The 22,631-nt window shown below is 40.2% G+C and overlaps 1 protein-coding gene across 1 annotated transcript in view; it reads left to right on the top strand.

The window, feature by feature from the left end:
- The window catches only part of RAP1GAP2 (RAP1 GTPase activating protein 2), a 263,765-nt gene that overhangs the window by 201,674 nt on the left and 39,460 nt on the right, over positions 1-22,631 (top strand). Inside the window, exons 9-13 of the mRNA XM_070735240.1 lie at positions 2,759-2,812; positions 11,825-11,908; positions 12,814-12,914; positions 13,621-13,750; positions 15,648-15,803. Of these exons, the coding sequence (XP_070591341.1) occupies positions 2,759-2,812; positions 11,825-11,908; positions 12,814-12,914; positions 13,621-13,750; positions 15,648-15,803 (525 nt within the window). The remainder of the gene's footprint in view (positions 1-2,758; positions 2,813-11,824; positions 11,909-12,813; positions 12,915-13,620; positions 13,751-15,647; positions 15,804-22,631) is intronic.

Here is a 22,631-nt window from a genome sequence, read left to right as displayed (position 1 = left end):
CTAGAGGTATAACAAGCAGGAAGAGGGAGATTGTGATTCCACTGTATAGAGCACTGGTGAGACCACATTTGGAATACTGTGTTCAGTTCTGGAGACCTCACCTACAAAAAGATATTGACAAAATTGAACGGGTCCAAAGATGGGCTACAAGAATGGTGGAAGGTCTTAAGCATAAAACGTATCAGGAAAGACTTCATGAACTCAATCTGTACAGTCTGGAGGACAGAAGGAAAAGGGGGGACATGATCGAAACATTTAAATATGTTAAAGAGTTAAATAAGGTTCAGGAGGGAAGTGTTTTTAATAGGAAAGCGAACACAAGAACAAGGGGGCACGATCTGAGGTTAGTTGGGGGAAAGATCAGATGCAACGTGATAAAATATTATTTTACTGAAAGAGTAGTAGATGCTTGGAACAAACTTCCCACAGACGTGGTTGGTAAATCCACAGTATCTGAATTTAAACATGCCTGGGATAAACATATATCCACCTTAAGATAAAATACAGGAAATGGTATAAGGGCAGACTAGATGGACCATGAGGTCTTTTTCTGCCGTCAGTCATCTATGTTTCTATGTCAGTAGATAAAGCAAGTTCCACTTCAATGGGGGAACGAGCTGGTGCTCAATGCAGGCAGTCAGATTGCTGTCCCCTGGACCTTCCTGGTTGCAATGTGTTGCCGAGGTGGCTCCGGGATGGGAGGGGCCTTGGATGATACTTCAGGAAGAGCTGCTTGTCTGGCGTGAAGCCAGATCACCCCCTTGTGGTGCACACAGGCATTTCCTACAACAGATCTGGTACCTTGGCAGCCTAACTACTGTTTTGCAATTGCATTGGGGCCTCCTGGCTAATGTAGCCATGCCTTATGCCTAGAATAACAATAGGGCAAGTTACTATCATCCAATTCAATTCAATTCAATTTATTAGATTTGTATGCTGCCCCTCTCTGAAGACTCGGGGTGGCTCACAACAACTTTAAAACAATATATTTAAAAATATTTAGCTTTGGAGAATTTAAAGAACAGTAGCTGCCTCCCAGATCTCTACCTACTCCTTCATTGGCTTAAATCAGTGTTTCTCAATTATTTTCTGTTACACCCCTCCCCCCTGGAAGAAGTAAACATTTCACGCGCCCTGAACTCTCCGCGGAGTGATTATTTGCAACATTCAGCATATGTTCGCTGAAAAACTCAAGCGGCTTATCAGCGTGATCAAGGTGTAATGTGTTTAAGTGACGCCTTAATTTATTTGGCTTGATGCTGTCCACTGCCAACATTTTTAGACACAGTAAACATACTGATCTTTCTTCGTCTCCCACCGTAGTCGCAGTGAAGCCAAGCGCTACATACACTTCGTCGTATCTCCTTATCTTAGCTTTCAGGAGACTTACGTTTGTCTCATTATCTCCGTCTCTCTCCTCCTTTCTTTTCATCCCTGTTAAATATTTTTCCATGGTGTCTCTAAGGTTTGTTATCTGTACTTCATATGTTCTACTGTGTGCTATGTCTGGGGTGGGTTACGCAGTGGGGTAGCGAAAATGGAGCTCTGCCCCATAGCATTAAATTTGCACTGAAAGTTCTTTTTTTATATATATATATATTTATTGGTATTTTAAATGTTACACACACAGATTGCACATCATACAACATAAAACAGTGCCCTGTGAAGGTGCACCCACCTCCTAACAACATACATACCCCACCACCAATTTGCACTGAAAGATGTTGAAAGAAAATGCAGGGCATCTTGTATAAACCATGCCCACAGTGTGGTAGTAAAAATTTTGGTAGCCCTTTGGTGCAAATCCCCCCTACTCCCTGCACCAAAAAAAGCATGTTCCCCAGGGCCACACCCCTCCTGGCATCATTCTACACCCCCCCCAGGGGGGGCCACCCCACTATTTGAGAAATTGGTTTAAATCAATGTCATGATATACAGTAATCCCTCTCTACTTCGCAGTTCATCTTTTGCGGATTCGCTACTTCACTGGTTTTCAAAGGGGGCTTAAATCCATTGAAAATTTTAAATCCATTAAAAATTCATAAAATTCTTCTACAGTACTACTGTACTCTATTAAAGAAACTGGTAGGATAGCACATGTCGTTCCATCTGAGAAACATTATAGAATGACTGTTTAATGCAAAGGAAATCTGGAACTAACTCCCCCCAGAGATTAGAATTGCCCCCACCCTCCCTGTCTTTCGTAAACTACTCAAGACTCACTTATACCGCCAGGCATGGGGGAGTTGAGACACCTTTCCAGGCTCTTTTATACTTTGTTTTATGTTTGGTATGAATGTGTTGTTTGGTTTTTTAAAATAATGATAGGGTTTTATATGTTTTTAATATTAGATTTAATATTGTTTTTATTATTGTTGTGAGTCGCCCCGAGTCTTCGGAGAGGGGCGGCATACAAATCTAATTAATAATAATAATAATAATAATAATAATAATAATTATTATTATTATTATTATTATTATTATTATTATTATTGGTGGATTTTAAAAGTCCAAATACTTGTTAAGCACTTAAAAAATATCTTTCCTCTACTTCATGGAAATTCGTTTTTCACAGGTGGTCTTGGAATGCATCCCCCACGAAAAATGAGGGATCACTGTATTCCACATTTGTGATATAACAAAGAAAGTTATTTTGCTCATTTTGTATTATCTTTGACGTCCCCAAAGGGCTGTTTGTAATCTGCTATGTCTTTGAGCTCCTAATTTCTCTCTCACCATTTGCTGCATTTCTAAACAGGCCTTCTGCGATGACGCCACGGGATTGAAGTTTCACCCTGTACTCTATCCCAAGGTGAGCTAAGCAGTGATGGAAAACCGTAATTCCGGAAGGAAATTGATGTGAAGAATTAAACTTTGCTAGAAGACTTTTCAAGGTCCTTTTCAGCCCTCTGGTTCTATGACATGCATGCATGCAAGTTTATCTCTTTGGAACTGAAATGCACCAATTTGAGGGAGGAGGCTTCCCCAATTCTAAATATTGTGGAGAGGCACAAAAATAGCCAGTAGACAGATTTTCATCAATAGAATAGAATTTTTTATTGGCCAAGTGTGATTGGACACACAAGGAATTTGTCTTTGGTGCAGATGCTGTCAGTGTACATAATATATTTGTCAAGAATCATGAGGTACAGCACTTAATGATTGTCATAGGGGTCAAATAAGCAAGAATACGAGCAACAAGTTACAGTCATACAGTCATAAGTGGGGGAAAATATTATTATTATTATTATTATTATTATTATTATTATTATTATTATTATTATGTCAGTACAACACAGCAAATGAGATCATTATGCTGGATTTCGTATTTCATCACCAGTCGGGCACTTCCCAAGCACCTAGGACTTCGTTATGTAGCGGCGAACTATGTTTGCCGATCCCAGTAAAGCGGCATTTTGCAATTGACAGTTGGAGATTTTGTCAATTCCAATGGTTTTCAAATGTGAGATCCTTTGGTACTGCACCCAGTGTGCCAAGTACCACTGAGACCACTTTCACTGGCTTACGCCAGAGTCGTTGCAGCTCGATTTTTAGATCTTCATATTTCACTAATTTCTCTAGCTGCTTCTCCTCAATTCTGCTGTCTCCTGGGATTGCGATGTCGATGATCCATACTTTCTTTTTCTCCACAATCAAGATGTCTGGGGTGTTTATTATTATTATTATTATTATTATTATTATTATTATTATTATCATTATCATTATTATTATTATTATTATTATTTATTAGATTTGTATGCCGCCCCTCTCCGTAGACGTAGTAGTGGAGACATAGTAAATAGTCTGGATAGTGTTGAGGGAATTATTTGTTTAGCAGAGTGATGGCGTTCGGGAAAAAGCTGTTCTTGTGTCAAGTTGTCTTGGTGTCCAGTGCTCTGTAGCGACATTTTGAGGGTAGGAGTTGAAACAGCTTGTATCCAGGATGCGAGGGGTCAATAAATATTTTCACAACTCTCTTTTAGATTCGTGCAGTATAGAGGTCCTCAATGGAAGGCAGGTTGGCAGCAATTGTTTTTTCTGCAGTTCTGATTCTCCTCTGAAGTCTGTGTCAGTCTTGTTGGGTTGCAGAACCAAACCAGACAATTATAGAGGTGCAGATGACAGACTCAATGGTTCCTCTGTAGAACTGTATCAATAGTTTGAGCTTCCTGAGTTGGCACCACATGCCTTGGAATTGTCACCTGGGATCAGTGATGGGTTGCTATTGGTTTGTACTGGTTCAAATGAACAGGCGGCAGTGGGAGGCTCCACCCATCTGTCCAGACATCATTAAAAATGCTCTCTGCATGTGCAGAAACATCTGTGCATGCACAGAAGCATTGCACACATGCAAAGCAAGGGTGAGATGTTCCCAGTTCACTTGTGCCTGTCAGTCATCATAGAGCCATTCGCAAAGGAAGTGTGAGGCTCCGCCCACTCACCCAGATGCCACCAATTGGATTCTTTTACCCTCTGCGCAGGCGCAATATGTTCTGTGCACGCACAGAGTGTAAAAGAACCCAAATGGTAGTGACCGGGTTGGTGGGCAGAGCCTCATGATGCCTTCGCAACCGGCTCTCTGATGACTGACAGGCACGAGCAAACTGGGGGCATTTCTTTTTTTTCCCCCGGAATAAGATTTTATTTTTTTCTCCACCATAAAGTAAAACAATATATAGTTATAAGCACAACAAGAATGCTTAAAATCATTCATATATAAATTTTTCTTTTCTTATTACTCCCTCAATGGAGGCTCTTATCTCTCCTCGTCTAAAATTTTCTATTAATATTACACATGATCAATTCTTAAAAATCTAAAAAAAATTTTTCCCTCACCGTCTTACTACAAAAGGTCACATTACATCAATGCAAAGAATGATAAAATCTCTTTTATCTAAATTTTAATATTGTATCAAATAGCTAATTTAAAATTCTCTCTATATATATAATAAAAGAAACTATTCATAATATTTATTTATTTATTTTTTATTTTTTTATTTTTATTTATTTTATTTATTAGATTTGTATGCCGCCCCTCTCCGAAGACTCGGGGCGGCTAACAACAATGAAAAGACAATGAAAACAAATCTAATATTAAAAAATAATCTAAAAAACCCCAATTTAAAGAACCACTCATACATACAAGCATACCATGTATAAATTCTATAAGCCTAGGGGGAAGGGAAATTTCAATTCCCCCAAGCCTGACGACAGAGGTGGGTTTTAAGGAGCTTGCGAAAGGCAAGGAGGGTGGGGGCAACTCTGATATCTGGGGGGAGCTGGTTCCAGAGGGTCGGGGCCGCCACAGAGAAGGCTCTTCTCCTGGGTCCCACCAAACAACATTATTTAGTCGATGGGACCCGCAGAAGGCCAACTCTGTGGGACCTAACCGGTTGCTGGGATTCGTGCGGCAGAAGGCGGTCCCGGAGATATTCTGGTCCGATGCCATGAAGGGCTTTATAGGTCATAACCAACACTTTGAATTGTGACTGGAAATTGATCGGCAACCAATGCAGACTGCGAAGTGTTGGTGTAACAAGGGCATATCTTGGGAAGCCCATGATTGCTCTCGCAGCTGCATTCTGCACGACCTGAAGTTTCCAAACACTTTTCAAAGTTAGCCCCATGTAGAGAGCATTACAGTAGTCGAACCTCGAGGTGATGAGGGCATGAGTGACTGTGAGCAGTGAGTCACCTACTTCCTAAAATAAAGTTCTATAGTATGTTTAAAATCTAAACAATAAGTAAATTTTGTGTTATATCATTATATAGTGCTACCACTATTTCTCATCTTTGCCATCTGGCTTGCAAAGTTTAAATCAAATTCTCATGTTTCAATTTTTCCAAACTGGGAGCATTTCACTCCTGGCGCAAAGTTGCACCTGCGCGCCCGCGCATTCCCATTCCCAAACCAGTAGCAAAAGTAAATGAAACCCACTACTGCCTAGGATTAATGATACATTTGTGGATGCTGCAAAGTCCCTGATGAAGACAATGTCTTCAGAGGGGCTAAGAGCAACCCAGCTGTGTAGGACCACTCATGAACGCGAATCCTAGAAAGAAGACTTGGACACATTTTCTCTCTGGGTGAAGTGACACAGTATGGAGCCGTGTACCTCTTTTTATTTGGGAGCATAAGCAGATGGGGATAATTACACGTACATGTCAAGTGATACACAAACATCCAATAACATAACTTCAAACATGACATATCTTTGAGTCCTTCCTTTCCCCCAGATATCACAAACCAATTTCCTTGAAACTTTTCCTTTGAGCAAATGTTTCTCACACCTAATTTCTCTGAAGCCTTCTGCCTTATCACAACCAATCTCCTTAATCACAGTCTCGTCCTGTTCTTGCTTCAGGCAATGTAAATCTCCCCCTTTGATCGTATAACGTCCTGTCTGGAGCATAGTTCCCTCTAAGCTGAGCAGTGAGCAATCGCTCACTTAAAAATCATCATCAACTCAGAGTTTTCCAAACCTGCCCAGAAGCCGAGAGGGAAAGAGTGAGAGGGAAGGAGAGAGAGAGGAAGAGAGAGAAACAGATAGAAAAAAGAGAGGAAGGAAAAGAGAAAGAAAAGGAATGGGAGTAAGGAAGAGAGAAAGAAAATCAAAATCTAGTTTGAAACTAGCTCAACTATTTAAGTGGCATTTTGATATTGATAGAGTTGCCCTATTATGAGCTCACTGTTATAGACACACAGTACAGTATTTTATTTTGAAATTCTCTGAGGCAAAACAGGGTGGGTTTTTTATTTGTTTGTTTGTTTGTTTATTTATTTATTTACTTATTATTTATTTATTTATTTATTTATTTAATATTTCTGTGCCGCCCAGTCCCGAAGGGACTGCCACTCAGACACTATACTTTTCCGCCCCCCCCCAAAAAAAAAAATTAGAGGGAACACTGGTCTGGAGTGATGTAAACTTGTTTATCAGTGAGATGTTTATTGAGCCCTTTTATGGTCAGTTGTTTCCCTGTTGTAATTCTCCAGAAATACAGACTAAGCAGTTAGTACCGTCCTATCTTGGCTGTAATAGAATCAGAGTAAGCAGAGCATTTTTATGCTAGAGGTCCAGATATATATGATATAATCCTATTCTAACATATTATGGTATACTGCAACATATAGCTATACTCCCGAGTCTTTGGAGAGGGGCGGCATACAAATCTAAATAATAAATAAATAAATAAATAAATAAATAAATAAATAAATAAATAAATAAATAAATAAATAAATAAATAAATAAATACATAAATACATAAATACATAAATACATAAATACATAAATACATAAATACATAAATACATAAATACATAAATACATAAATACATAAATACATAAATACATAAATACATAAATAAATAAACATACATTCCCTTAGGCACTTGAAAAGAGATTGCAATTAGATCAGGGTTAGATTGGTTTACCTGCTCAGTCAAACTTCTTCTTGACCTCAACCCAAGAAAAAAAGAAAGAATCTGAATCTAAAAAAAGTTGTGTAGAAAGAGGACAGTTATCATAAAAGCAGGCTAAAATAATTGATGAGGGGAGTTAGTGAAAATATGGATGGCCCTGTTCTACTTTTTGCAGGTATGTGAGAGAAACCAAGGATCGACATAAACATTTGAAATGATGTTAGCTTTTGGGGAAAGTTATTTTTGACTGCTCGGCTCTACCGATGGGACTGGATCAGATGTTTCCAGGGCAGGTATTGCAAAAGGAGAGGGTTGGAATAGCTACAGGGAAGGATGTTCCGATGATGGATAGATAGGAAGACATAGTTGAGAAGGGAGAAGCTTGAGAAACAAACCTTCTTTATAGGATATTTGAAAACCAGGAATACATTTCAAAGACTCCTCTGTTTTGGAATGAAGCTTTTCCAAACCAAAGAAAATTTCAATAGAAACCTTTTAGATTCGACCCCAACTAAGGGGTTTTAAATAGCTTTTTAAATTGCCTTTTTAGATAGTTTTTTCTTGTTTTTAGCTGCACAATGTCCTTTAGGAGTTGGACGCCCTATGTATGTATGTATGTGTGTGTGTGTGTATGTGTGTGTGTGTACACACACACACTACATATACTGTATGCAGTGTTCCCTCGATTTTTGCGGGTTCGAACTTCGCAAATAGCCTATACCACGGTTTTTCAAAAAATATTAATTAAAAAATACTTCGCAGGTTTTTTTCTATATCACGGTTTTTCCCACCCAATAACGTCATACATCATCACCAAACTTTCATCTGCCATTGCTGATTGGCCGAAATCTCGGGCAATCAGCATTGTTATTGCAAAAAAATAATAATTATTGTTAATAGACAATTATGTTTATCAATATCTGGATCACTAAGTGTCTTATTCAATGGTACCAGTAATAATGGTGAGTAAATGGTTGTTAAGGGAATGGGAAATGGTAATTTAGGAGTTTAAAGTGTTAAGGGAAGGCTTGTGATACTGTCCATAGCCAAAAATGGTGTATTTACTTCTGCATCTCTACTTCGCGGAAATTTGACTTTCACAGGCAGTCTCGGAACGCATCCCCCGTGAAAATCGAGGGAACACTGTGTATATAGAAATATATTTCTCTGAAGTTCCTCAGGCCATACTATAGGAATAAGGGCTCTGGGAATCTATAGTGCAAATAGTCTTCAACATTTTAGGTGAGGAAGAGAGAAATGGAGCAGTAGCTTCAGAATACAGGGAGAGGGATTCAGACGTTAGCTTGTACCTGTTAACAGAACGCTTCAATGACCAAAATACTCACATTTTTAGTACTTTAAGTAGGTCTGTGTATATAGCTCTGGGATAACAGTTATTCTCCAATGGAATCTTTTCTAGGTTAAATAATATATATTAAAAGGAGTTCATTTGTGACAGAGATGAATGGCTTCAAAAATGCGATCAATAAAATAATAAATTATTTTCAAAAATTAGGCCAGTGAATAAATATGGAACTTCTGTACACTTGAAGCATGTTCTCTACCAGTGAAGGTTATCCTTTTCTTTTTGGTATATATATATATTTATTTTCTCCACCATAAAATAAAACAATATACTGTATATACTGCTCAAATAAAGGGAACACTTAAACAACACAATATAACTCCAAGTGAATCAAACTTCTGTGAAATCAAACTGTCCACTGACAATCAATTTCACATGTGGTCAGCACATTCAACTTTGTACGGAACAAAGTATTCAATGAGAATATTTCATACATTCAGATCTAGGATATATTCTTTGAGTGTTTTCTTTATTTTTTTGAGCAGTGTAGTTAACTCAATCTGTATAGTCTGGAGGACAGAAGGAAAAGGGGGGACATTATCGAAACATTTAAATATGTTAAAGGGTTAAATAAGGTCCAGGAGGGAAGTGTTTTTAATAGGAAAGTGAACACAAGAACAAGGGGACACAATCTGAAGTTTGTTGGGGGAAAGATCAAAAGCAATGTGAGAAAATATTATTTCACTGAAAGAGTAGTAGATCCTTGGAACAAACTTCCAGCAGACGTGGTTGGTAAATCCACAGTAACTGAATTTAAACATGCCTGGGATAAACATAGATCCATCCTAAGACAAAATACCGGAAATAGTATAAGGGCAGACTACATGGACCATGAGGTCTTTTTCTGCCGTCAGTCTTGTATGTTTCTATGTTTCTATAAACACAACAACAAAACTTAAAATCAATCCTATATAAACTTTTCTTTTCTTATTGCTCACTCAATGGAGGCTCTTATCCTTGATTTATGACAGTTGGGATCAGAATTTCCTTTGCTAAGCAAGGCTAACTAAGGGAGTTGCACCTGAGTTTACAATGTTTTTGGCCCTAGTTATTAAGTGAATTGCTTCGGTTCTTAAGCGAAACATGTGATTGTTAAGCGAATCTGGCTTCTCCAGTTGACTTTGCTTGTTGGAAACCATTTGGGAAAGTCATAAATGGGGAGTCTGGGATGCTACAACCATTGGAAATACATTTTGGTTGTTCTGGTCACATTTTGATCATGTGTCCATAGATGGTCGTAAGTGTGAGGATTGGTTGTAAGTCCCCTTTTTCCAGTGCCGCTGTACCTTTGAACAGTCACTAGATGAATGAGTATAAGTGGATCTTCTCCGGGTCCCGTCAACTAAGCAATGTCGCCTGGCGGGACCCAGGGGAAGAGCCTTCTCTGTGGCGGCCCCGGCCCTCTGGAACCAACTCCCCCCAGAGATTAGAACTGCCCCCACCCTCCTTGCCTTTCGTAAACAACTTAAAACCCACCTCTGCCGCCAGGCATGGGGGAATTGAGATCCTCTTTCCCCCTAGGCCTTTACAATTCTATGCATGGTATGTATGTATGTATGTTTGGTTTTTATATTAATTGATTTTTAATCATCAATACCAAATTACTATTGTACACTGTTTTATTGTCGCTGTTAGCCGCCCCGAGTCTCTGGAGAGGGGCGGCATACAAATCCAATAAATAAATAAATAAATAAATAAATAAATAAATAAATAAATAAATAAATAAATAAATAAATAAATAAATAAATAAATAAATAAATAAATAAATAAATAAATAAATAAATAAATAAATAAATAAATAAATAAATAAATAAATAAATAAATAAATAAATAAATAAATAAATAAATAAATAAATAAATAAATAAATAAATAAATAAATAAATAAATAAATAAATAAATAAATAAATAAATAAATAAATAAATAAATAAATAAATAAATAAATAAATAAATAAATAAATAAATAAATAAATAAATAAATAAATAAATAAATAAATAAATAAATAAATAAATAAATAAATAAATAAATAAATAAATAAATAAATAAATAAACAAACAAACAAACAAACAAACAAACAAACCACGACTTTTGCTTTTAGCTGTTGTTCATAAAATCATATGTCACAATGTACTTCCTATTAGGGACTACTTCATCTTTAACAACAACAACACAAGAGCTTGCAATAGATACAAACTAAATGTAACTCGCTCCAAATTAGACTGAAGAAAATGCGATTTCAGCAATAGAGGGGTCAGCGCCTGGAATTCACTACCGCAATCCCAAAATCTTCAACCTTACATTATCTACAATAGACCTCTCCCCTTTTCTAAGAGGTCTGTAAGGGGCGTGCATAAGTGCACTTTTGTGCCTACCATTCCTGTCCTAATGCCTTTTTATCTTTTCTATCTCTACTTTATACTTACTTACTTACTTACTTACTTACTTACTTACTTACTTACTTACTTACTTACTTATTTATTAGATTTGTATGCCACCCTTCTCTGAAGACTAACAACAATAAAAAAGACAATGTAACAAATCTAATATTAAAAAATAATCTAAAAAAACATGTATAAACTCTATAAGCCTAGGGAGAAGGGAAAAAAATTTCAATTCCCCCATGCCTGACGACAGAGGTGGGTTTAAGGAGCTTGCGAAAGGCAAGGAGGGTGGGGGCAACTCTGATACCTGGGGGAAGCTGGTTCCAGAGGGTCGGGGCCGCCACAGAGAAGGCTCTTCTCCTGGGTCCTGCCAAATGACATTGTTTAGTCGACGGGACCCGGAGAAGGCCAACTCTGTGGGACCTAACCGGTCGCTGGGATTCGTGCGGCAGAAGGCTTATATTATGTTAAACATACTACAATACAATACTATATTTGTATGACAAGTAAAATAAAAAATAAAATAAAATAAATAAACTTCCCCCCTAAAAAAGAGAGCAAGAGATTTCCCAAACTCATTAGACACATGGTAATTTCTTTCTTTACAAATAATTCTGTGATTCACTCCCTCCTTCCTCCTTTCTCCTATTTCAGGCATCCCAATTGATTGTATCCTATGATGAACATGAACTCAACAACACGTTCAAGTTTGGGGTGATTTACCAGACGTTTAAGCAAGTGAGTGACTATTTTATTGGAGCAATAATATTTCCGGGGCTCTATTGGTGATTTGACAGTTTAGAAACACTTTCCTCAATCACAGCAACTTTTGAATGTATGGCGTTCCACAAATTTTGGGGTTAAAAATTTATTATTATATACTATAAATGTTCACACACACGCACACCTGTATAGAACTGTAACTATACTGCTAAAATGATATATCTTTTATTTCCATTTGGTTTTTTTCACATTTTTAAAAGCCACTTTTTATGTGCCTCATATTGATTTGATAATGTGTACATTTTTATCTTTGTGGTGGTTGTCTGTTTTTTGTCATTATTTTAAAAAGCAATAAAAGAATAAACAAGAGCCAATAAAAATGAGCTTGGAAAATTTATTGGCCCAGCTCCACCTATGCTGTTTGCCTAAAAGAATAATCGCCCTTCTGAATAACTCTCCCTCTCTATCTTCTCCCTCCCTCTCCCCCCCTCTCTCTCCTCCTTCCCTCACTCCCACCCTCCCTCTCTCTCTCCTCTCTAACTCTCTCCTATGCTCCCTCTCACTCCTCCCTCGCTCTTCCCCCTCCCTCCCTCCCTCCCTCCCTCTCTCTTCTCCCTCCCTCTCTCCTCTCTTCCCTCTCCCACCCTTTCTCTCTCTTCCATCCCTCTCTCGCACCCTCCCTCTCTCTCCTCCCTCCCTCTCTCTCCTCCCTCCCTCCCTCTTCTCCCTCCCTCCTTCTTCCGTCCATCCCTCCCTATCATTCCCTTTCTCTCCCCTCCCTCCTTCTTCTCCCTCCCTCTCCTCCCTCCTCTCTTGTAAAATGTTAGTGACAATAGTTATTTAGAGGAAATTGGTTTCCTCTCACCATAATAGGAAAATGAATTATGTCATTTTTGTTTGGAATTGCTTTATCTTTCCAGACACAGGAAGAAGAACTGTTTGGGAACAATGAAGAAAGCCCTGCCTTCAAAAACTTCTTGAACTTGTTGGGAGAAACCATTACACTACAGGATTTCAAAGGGTAAGTTAAGTTACTAATAATTCACGTGGCTCCTTCCTTCCTTCCTTCCTTCCTTCCTTCCTTCCTTCCTTTCTTTCCTTCCTTCCTTCCTCCCTTCTTTCTCTCTTCCTAACCCCTATTTCTTTCTTTCTTCCTTCCTTCCTTCCTCCCACCTTCCTTCCTCTCTCTCCTTCCCCCTCTCTTCTTGCTTGCCTTCTTTCTGCCTCCCTCCCTCCTCCTTCCTTCCTCCCTTCCTTCCTCCCTCCTTTCTTTCTTTCTTTCTTTCTTTCTTTCTTTCTTTCTCTTTCTTTCTTTCTTTCTTTCTTTCTTTTTCTTTCTTTCTTTCTTTCTTTCTTTCTCTCTCTCTTTCTCCCTCCCTCCCTCCATCCCTTCCTTCCTTCTTGCTTGCCTTCTTTCTGTATCCCTCCTTCCTCTTTCTCTCCCTCCTTTCTTCCCTCCCTCTCTCTCTCTCTCCCTTCCTTCCTGTCTTCTTTCTCCTTCCCTCCCTCTTTCTTTTTTCTTTCTCTCTTCCTCCCTCCCTCTCTTCTTGCTTACCATCTTCCTCCCTCCCCCTTCTCTCTTTCCCTCTCTTTTTCTCTCCCTCCCTTCTTGCTTGCCTTCTTCCTCCCTCCCTCTTTCTCTCCCTTCCTTCCTTCCTCCCTCTCCCTCCCTCCCTTTCTCTTCCCTAGTCCCAAAGGTCTCCTATCTTCTCCTGGTTTCTTTTCAGCTTTCGAGGTGGTCTCGATGTGACTCATGGCCAGACAGGCACAGAATCGGTATACACGGTGTTCAGGGACAGAGAGATTATGTTCCACGTTTCCACCAAGCTTCCCTTCACAGAGGGAGATACCCAGCAGGTAAGCGAGAGATGACCTTTCTCTTTCGAGATATAATATCACGGACAGCACAAAGGATGGAGCGGAGAAGTGAAGATTGCGTAACTGGCTGTGGAAGGAAAGGTGTGAATTGCTTTCTGCAATTGTGTGCCCAGGTCTTGTGATTGAATAAACCTCTTCAGGGTGTTAGTTTTTCCTTTTATTTTTTTTTAAGACCAAATTTCCTTTTACAGAAGCTTATTTTGGTGGTTATTAAACCCAGGGCCATTTCAAGGCAGTTAATTTATTCATAGCCAACGAACTGTGTTCTGTATGTATCACATGTTTTTGCTGATTTTTTTTTTAAATTAAGGGAGACTAGGATAGCACTATTTCGGCCTTGTTCTGGCCTCATCAACTAGCCATACCCTTACTGGGATTTGATCCGGCAGCTTCTGCCTTGTAAGGCAGAGAATTAACCTCTAGGCCACCAGATCTGATCCCTTCAGCTTTGTACCAGGGAGGGGCTATATGTTCTTTCTGTTGGATCACCCTGGTATATTGAAGGAACGTCACAGCTCCTTTTTTGCCTCTAGGCCCAACCCAGGGCCATTTCAAGGCAGTTAATTTATTCATAGCCAACAAACTATGTTCTGTAGGTATCACATGTTTTTGCTGATTTTTTTAAAAAAATTAAGGCATAGTGTGAGAAAGCAGCCCTTTCTTCTCTATGTGTGGGCATGTTGATGTGTGTACAAGAAAGGAGGAGGGGCCTCCTTTGAAGAGCCATGGTGGCGCAGTGGTTAGAGTGCAGTACTGCAGGCTATTTCTGCTGACTGCCGGGGCTGACTGCAATTTGGAAGTTCAAATCTCCCCAGGCTCAAGGTTGACTCAGCCTTCCATCCTTCTGAGGTGGGTAAAATGAGGACTCAGATTCTTGGGGGCAATAGGCTGACTTTGTAAACCGCTTATAGAGGACTGTATAGCAGTATATGAGTCTAAGTGGTATTGCTATTATTAGGCCAGGCGTGCTTCATTTATTTATTTATTTTATTTATTTATTAGATTTGTATGCCGCCCCTCTCCGTAGACTCGGGGCGGCTCACAACACAATAAAAACAGTTCCTGACAAATCTAATAATTTACAATTTAAAATAGTTAAAAAAAAACCATTTTTAAGCAGACATACCTACAAACATACCATACATAAATTATATAGGCCCGGGGGAGATGTCTCAGTTCCCCCATGCCTGACGACAAAGGTGGGTTTTAAAGAGTTTGCGAAAGGCAAGGAGGGTAGGGGCAGTTCTAATCTCTGGGGGGAGCTGGTTCCAGAGAGTCGGGGCCACCACAGAGAAGGCTCTTCCCCTGGGGCCCGCCAACCGACAGTGTTTAGTTGACGGGACCCGGAGAAGGCCAACTCTGTGGGACTTAATCGGTCGCTGGGATTCATGCAGCAGAAGGCGGTCTCGGAGATATTCTGGTCCGGTGCCATAAGGGCTTTATAGGTCATAACCAACACTTTGAATTGTGACCGGAAATTGATCGGCAACCAATGCAGACTGCGGAGTGTTGGTGTGACATGGGCATATTTAGGAAAGCCCATGATTGTTCTCGCAGCTGCATTCTGCACGATCTGAAGTTTCCGAACACTCTTCAAAGGTAGCCCCATGTAGAGAGCGTTACAGTAGTCGAACCTCGAGGTGATGAGGGCATGAGTGACTGTGAGCAATGACTCCCGGTCCAAATAGTGCCGCAACTGGTGCACCAGGCGAACCTGGGCAAATGCCCCCCTCGCCACAGCTGAAAGATGGTTTTCTAATGTTCATCTTCCTGCTATTAGAAAAACTCCGTAGTGATGATTAAAAATTGGGATGTTTTTTCTACTTAAGACCGATCACCTGGAGATGCGTTTGTCTGTTTCTTTTAACCTTCGCAGCTTCAGCGGAAAAGACACATTGGCAACGACATTGTGGCTATTATATTCCAAGAAGAAAATACTCCCTTTGTTCCAGATATGATTGCATCAAATTTTCTGCACGCCTATATTGTCGTCCAGGCAGAAAATCCAGAAACGGATAATACATCCTATAAAGTAAGTGGGTGAGAAAAGTAAAATGTGTGTGTGTGTCTTTGTGTGCCCACATCTGTTTTCCATCTGACAAATAAGCACTTTGGTGGCTTTGAAAAATGTACCTGTTTGACCAGAGATAAAGAGTTCCGGCTAAGCCTTTGTGAAAATGGTTATTTATTCTTGGGAGAAGCAGCTGGTGCCCTCGGCACTGTGGTTAGCCATTCTGCACATTGGCAGGAAATGTCATTAAATACCCAGAGGCGTGTGGCATACATCTGTCCTTGAAGCCTTAGCAAAATGAAGCTTAACTGAAGGTTGCAGAACAGGTGGCCAGCGGGCTTTAATGGGCTATATGTCCATTTTGGCATTTGCAGAGTATTGTAAGTCAGGTGTTTTGCAAACACTGTTGTCCCATATTGGAAGGGGGAGGGAAGTGTACGGCTAATCCCAGAGGTTTTTGTTTGTTTGTTTGTTTGTTTGTTTGTTTGTTTGTTTAGTTAGTTAGTTAGTTAGTTAGTTAGTTAGTTAGTTAGTTAGTTAGTTAGTTAGTTGGTTGGTTAGTTAGTTAGTCCAATAGACAATAATACACAATGAAGGTTATTGAGGATATAGTAGAGAAGAAATACAAGATATAGGAGAGACTATAGGATAGGGGACGGAAGGCACTCTAGTGCGCTTATGTACGCCCCTTACTGACCTCTTAGGAATCTGGAGGGGTCAACCGGGGATAGTCTAAGGGTAAAATGTTGGGGGTTAGGGGATGATACTACAGAGTCCGGTTATGAGTTCCATGCTTCGACAACCCAATTACTAAAAGTCATATTTTTTACAGTTAAGTTTGGAGCAGTTAATATGAAGCTTGAATCTGTTGTGTGCTCCTCTGTTGTTGTGGTTGAAGCTGAAGTAGTCTTTGACAGGCAGGACATTGCAGCATATGATCTTGTGGGCAATACTTAGATCATGTTTAAGGCGTCGTAGTTCTAAGCTTTCAAGACCCAGGATTGTAAGTCTAGTTTCGTGGGGAATTCTGTTTCGGGTACAGGAGTGAAGGGCTCTTCTGGTGAAGTATCTTTGGACATTTTCGAGGGTGTTAATGTCAGAAATGTGGTATGGATTCCAAACAGCTGTATTCGAGGATGGGCCTGGTGAAAGTTTTGTAAGCTCTGGTAAGTAGTGTGAGATTTCCAGAGCAGAAGCTACCGGCGATGTTGATTTTTTTTAAAAAGTAGTCTTTATTAAAGATTTAAAACAAGATAGTAAAACAAATAAATAACATTCAGTTGACAAACATAGTGAGCATGGGTTACGTTTCATAAGCATACATTTCACCAATTTACCATGATTTGTATCAGCTAGGTGTATTTACAATGTTTTTTTCATTGGTTACATAGTTGTCCTTTTCTGTATGCTAAAACTAGTTTGTTACATAAAGAAGAGAAAGAAAAAGAAAGACCTACGAGTCAACCATTCTGTTGACTTTGCGTATTTCAGCGATCTACCATTTGGTCATGTGTATCTAGTTTATTCAGCTATATATGGTTTAATTTTGTCTATGTTGAAGTGTATTCATTGTCTTTCGTGTATATAACCGCTAGTGTGGTGTATATTATTTGGTGTTCTGTTGATAGGTGGTATAATATGCATTATCTTCCATGCATATAGTTGCTAAGGCAGTGTATATTGTTTGATATTCTATCGATGGGTGGTGTGATATGCTTATTTTACGTTTGCTATACAGCAGTGATGGCGAACCTTTGTTTCCTTGGGTGCCAAAAAGCATGGGTGCACACTATCGCACATGCGCAAGTGCCCACACCCATAATTCAATGCCTGGGGACGGCGAAAACCGCTTCCCCCTTTTTCCCGGAGGCCCTCTGGGTGCCGGAAATGTCCTGTTTCCAAACTTCTGGCGGGCCCACTAGGCTTGTATTTCAACCTCCCCGGGCTTCAAAGGCTTCAAAGTCGGACTGAGTGTGTATGATTGTGTAGTACATACGTTTTTATAACTATGTGTTTTAAATTAAGTTTTTAATTTTTTAAAATTAGATTTTTATTTATATTGCATTGATGTTATGTTGTGAGCCGCCCCGAGTCTTCGGAGAGGGGCGGCATACAAATCTAATAAAGTATTATTATTATTATTATTATTATTATTATTATTATTATTATGTCAGTACAACACAGCAAACAAGATAACTATGCTGGATTTCCTATTTCATCACCAGTTGGGCGCTTCCCAAGCACCTAGGACTGCGTGATATAGTGGCGAATTATGTTTGCCGATCCCAGTAAAGCGGCCTTTTGCAATTGACAGATGGAGATTTTGTCAATTCCGATGGTTTTCAAATGTCTGCTGGGACTAGAGTCGTTGCAGCTCGATTTTTAGATCTTCGTATTTCACTAATTTCTCTAGCTGCTTCTCCTCAATTCTGCTGTGGAGAAGCAGCTAGAGAAATTAGTGAAAAATGAAGATCTAAAAAATTAAGATCTAAAAATATTATTATTATTATTATTATTATTATTATTATTATTATGATGATGATCATCATCATTATCATTATCATTATCATTATCATTATCATCATCATCATCATTATCATCATCATCATCATCATCATCATTATCATTAATATTATTATTAATATTAATATTTATTATTATTCCCTGGAGATGGGGGGGTTAAAAATGCCCTCCCCTATCTCTCGGAGGCTCTCTGGAAGCTCCCTGGGGGGGTTAAAAATGCCCTCCCCTACCTCTCGGAGGCTCTCCTAGAGCCTCTGTGTGAGCCAAAAATCAGCTGGCCAGTACACACACATGCACATTGGAGCTGAGCTAGGGTAATAACTCGTGTGCCAACAGATATGGCTCTGCGTGCCACCTGTGGCACCTGTGCCATAGGTCTCCATCACTGCCCTATACCAGGGCTAGGCAAAGTTGGCTCTTCTATGACATCTGGACTTCAACTCCCAGAATTCCTGAGCTGGCATGAATGTCTCAGGAATTCTGGGAATTGAAGTCCACAAGTCATAGAAGAGCCAACTTTGCCTACCCCTGGACTAGACCATTTCTCAGCCAAGTGGCTGCCCAGTCTTTTCTTAAAATCCTCCAGTGATGAAGCACCCACAATTTCTGTAGGCAAGCTGTTCCAATGATTAATTGTCCTCACTTTTAGAAAGTTTCTCCTTAATTCCAGGTTGCTTCTCTCCTTGATTTGTGTCCATCCATTGTTCCTTGACCTGCCCTCTGGTGCTTTGGAACAGAACAGAACAGATGTGACTTACATCTGGGTTACATTGTTGGCAATGATTATGGCAGTGATTAGCCCTTGCCCCATTCTGGAATAATTTCCATTTTATCATTCCAACCCATAACTGCAGAGATTTTGTAGTCGTCTCCTATCCAAATAGTAATCAGGTTTGATCTGCCTGTTTTGTTTAAATCAGTCAAGGCTGGCTACATTCCGCCGCTTGCCAAGGCAGCCCTTTCAAATATGCAGTTAATTTAATTTCATTTAAATCTAATTTAGAATAATCTTTTCTACTATCCACCTGCTTCCAATTTTTTCCTCACTACCTTGACGAATTTGATTGCTTGTTTTTGGGGAGTTGTTTTGGCCTTTGATGCTCTAATGGAAGAAAGGGTAGTCCCAATACTTTCCTTGTTGCAATATTACAGCCAACAGCTTCCTTTCATACAAAAGATTATGTTAACACAACGGGCTATGGTGGTATTTCTCAACCTTGGCAAGTTTAAGGTGCGTGGATTTCAATTCCCAGAGTTCTTCAGCCAGCCTTTATTTTATTTATTTATTTATTCAATTTTTATGCACCCTTCTTCTTAGACTCAGGGCGGTTTACAACATGTTAGCAATAGCACTTTTTAACAGAGCCAGCCTATTGCCTCCACAATCCGGGTCCTCATTTTACCCACCTCGGAAGGATGGAAGGCTGAGTCAACCTTGAGCCAGTGATGAGATTTGAACCGCTGACCTACATATCTACAGTCAGCTTCAGTGGCCTGCAGTACAGCACTCTACCTGCTGCGCCACCCCAGCTTTGCTGTCCACCCATCCTAAATTTGCCAAGATTAAGAAAGTATGGGTTAGGGAAACGTCTGGTGGAAGTATTCACACAACATGGCTAATATTAAGCTTCATGAGGAATTTTGGGGTGTGTGTGGTGGATGACATCCGTTTGGATAAACTAGAGTTTGCGAGACTAAAATTTTCACAATTATCACACAACCCAGAATGGAATGGAATAGAATAGAATGCAATGCAATGCAATACAATACAATAGAACGCAATAGAATACAATAGAAGAGAATTCTTTTATTGGCCAAGTGTGATTGGACACACAAGGAATTTCTCTTTGGTGCATATGCTCTCAGTGTACAGAAAATATACATTTGTCAAGAATTATGAGGTACAGTGAACCCCCGATTATCACGAGGGTTCCGTTCAAAGACCCCTCGCGATAATCGATTTCTCGCGATGTAGTGGTGCGGAAGTAAAAACACCATCTGTGCATGCGCGCCCCTTTTTCCATGGCCGTGCATGCGCAGATGGTGTTTTTACTTCCGCACCTGGGAAGACCCAGCAGCTGAGGAGCCGCCTGCCTGCCCGCTTGTCCGCTGCTTTTCAGCTTGTCCTCCGCTTGTCCGCTTGTCCGGCCGCCGCTTTTCCGCCCGCCGCTTTTCTGCCGCTTTTCCGCTTGTCCGGCCGCCGCTTTTCTTGTCCGCCCGCCGCTTGTCCGCCGCTTGTCCACCCGCCGCTTGTCCGCCGCTCTGGGAGTTGAAGAGCCAGGGAAGGTTCCTTCGGCCGCCCACCAGCTGATCTGCTCGGCAGCGCAGTAGCAGCGAGGAGCCGAAGATGGGGTTTCCCCGTTGCCCATGCAAAGGGGAAACCCCATCTTCGGCTCCTCGCTGCTACTGCGCTGCCGAGCAGATCAGCTGGTGGGCGGCTGAAGGAACCTTCCCTGGGTGCCGCCCGCCGCTTCGAATGCAAGAGGGGGAGAGATAGAGAAAGAGGGAGAAGGAAAGAAAGAGATGAGAGAGGGAGGAAGAGAGTGTGAGAGAGGAAGAAGCAAGATAGAGAAAGAGAGAGAGAAAGAAAGATGAGAAAGGAAGGGAGTGACGTCATCGGGTGGAAAAATCGCGATATAGCATTTCGCAAAGATCGAGATCGCGAAACTCGGGGGATCACTGTACAACACTTAATGATTGTCATAGGGGTCAAATAAGCAATCAGGAAACAATCAATAAAAATCTTAAGGATGCAAGCAACAAGTTACAGTCATACAGCCATAGGTGGGAGGAGATGGGTGATAGGAATGATGAGAAATAATTAGTAGTAATAGTAGTGCAGACCTAATAAATAGTTTGACAGTGTTGAGGGGATTATTTGTTAGCAGAATATTGGCATTTGGGAAAAAACTTTTTGTGCCTAGTTGTCTTGGTGTGCAGTGCTCTGTAGCGACGTTTTGAGGGTAGGAGTTGAAACAGTTTATGTCCAGGATGCGAGGGGTCAGTAAATATTTTCACAGCCCTCTTTTTGGTAGCAGGTTGGTAGCAATTGGGTTTTTTTTGTTCTAATTATCCTCTGAAGTCTGTGTCGGTCTTGTTGGGTTGTAGAACCAAACCAGACAGTTATAGAGGTGCAGATGACAGAGTCAATGATTCCTCTGTGGGCCCTTTGGTACTAGATCTAAAGTTGTAACCAGACAACCACCCAAGAGAAGCAGATTCTCACAAGCCTAGAAAAAAGCGTAGACATCAGAGAGTTATTGTTAACGGCGAGTATTTTGAGCAGAGTCAGGTTACAAGCGGTGTGCCACAAGGGTCTGTTCTGGGTCCTATTCTTTTTAATATGTTTGTGAGTGACATAGGGGAAGGTTTGGTAGGGAAGGTTTGTCTATTTGCCGATGACTCTAAAGTGTGCAATAGGGTTGATATTCCTGGAGGCGTCTGTAATATGGTAAATGATTTAGCTTTACTAGATAAATGGTCAAAGCAATGGAAACTGCAGTTTAATGTTTCCAAATGTAAAATAATGCACTTGGGGAAAAGGAATCCTCAATCTGAGTATTGTATTGGCAGTTCTGTGTTAGCAAATACTTCAGAAGAAAAGGATTTAGGGGTAGTGATTTCTGACAGTCTCAAAATGGGTGAACAGTGTAGTCAGGCGGTAGGGAAAGCAAGTAGGATGCTTGGCTGCATAGCTAGAGGTATAACAAGCAGGAAGAGGGAGATTATGATCCCGCTATATAGAATGCTGGTGAGACCACATTTGGAATACTGTGTTCAGTTCTGGAGACCTCACCTACAAAAAGATATTGACAAAATTGAATGGGTCCAAAGACAGGCTACAAGAATGGTGGAAGGTCTTAAGCATAAAACGTATCAGGAAAGACTTAATGAACTCAATCTGTATAGTCTGGAGGACAGAAGGAAAAGGGGAGACATGATCGAAACATTTAAATATATTAAAGAGTTAAATAAGGTCCAGGAGGGAAGTGTTTTTAATAGGAAAGTGAACACAAGAACAAGGGGACACAATCTGAAGTTAGTTGGGGGAAAGATCAAAAGCAACATGAGAAAATATTATTTTACTGAAAGAGTAGTAGATCCTTGGAACAAACTTCCAGCAGACGTGGTAGATAAATCCACAGTAACTGAATTTAAACATGCCTGGGATAAACATATATCCACCCTAAGATAAAATACAGAAAATAGTATAAGGGCAGACTAGATGGACCAGGAGGTCTTTTTCTGCCGTCAGACTTCTATGTTTCTATGTTTCTAAAACAGCAGGACAATGACATTAGTGTGGACATGTTAAGGACCCCAGAT

Source organism: Erythrolamprus reginae, chromosome 1 (genome assembly GCF_031021105.1).
Source record: "Erythrolamprus reginae isolate rEryReg1 chromosome 1, rEryReg1.hap1, whole genome shotgun sequence".
NCBI lineage: Eukaryota > Metazoa > Chordata > Lepidosauria > Squamata > Dipsadidae > Erythrolamprus > Erythrolamprus reginae.
The sequence above is the reverse complement of the archived record's forward strand: the minus strand, read 5'-3'. Positions and strand labels throughout refer to the sequence as shown.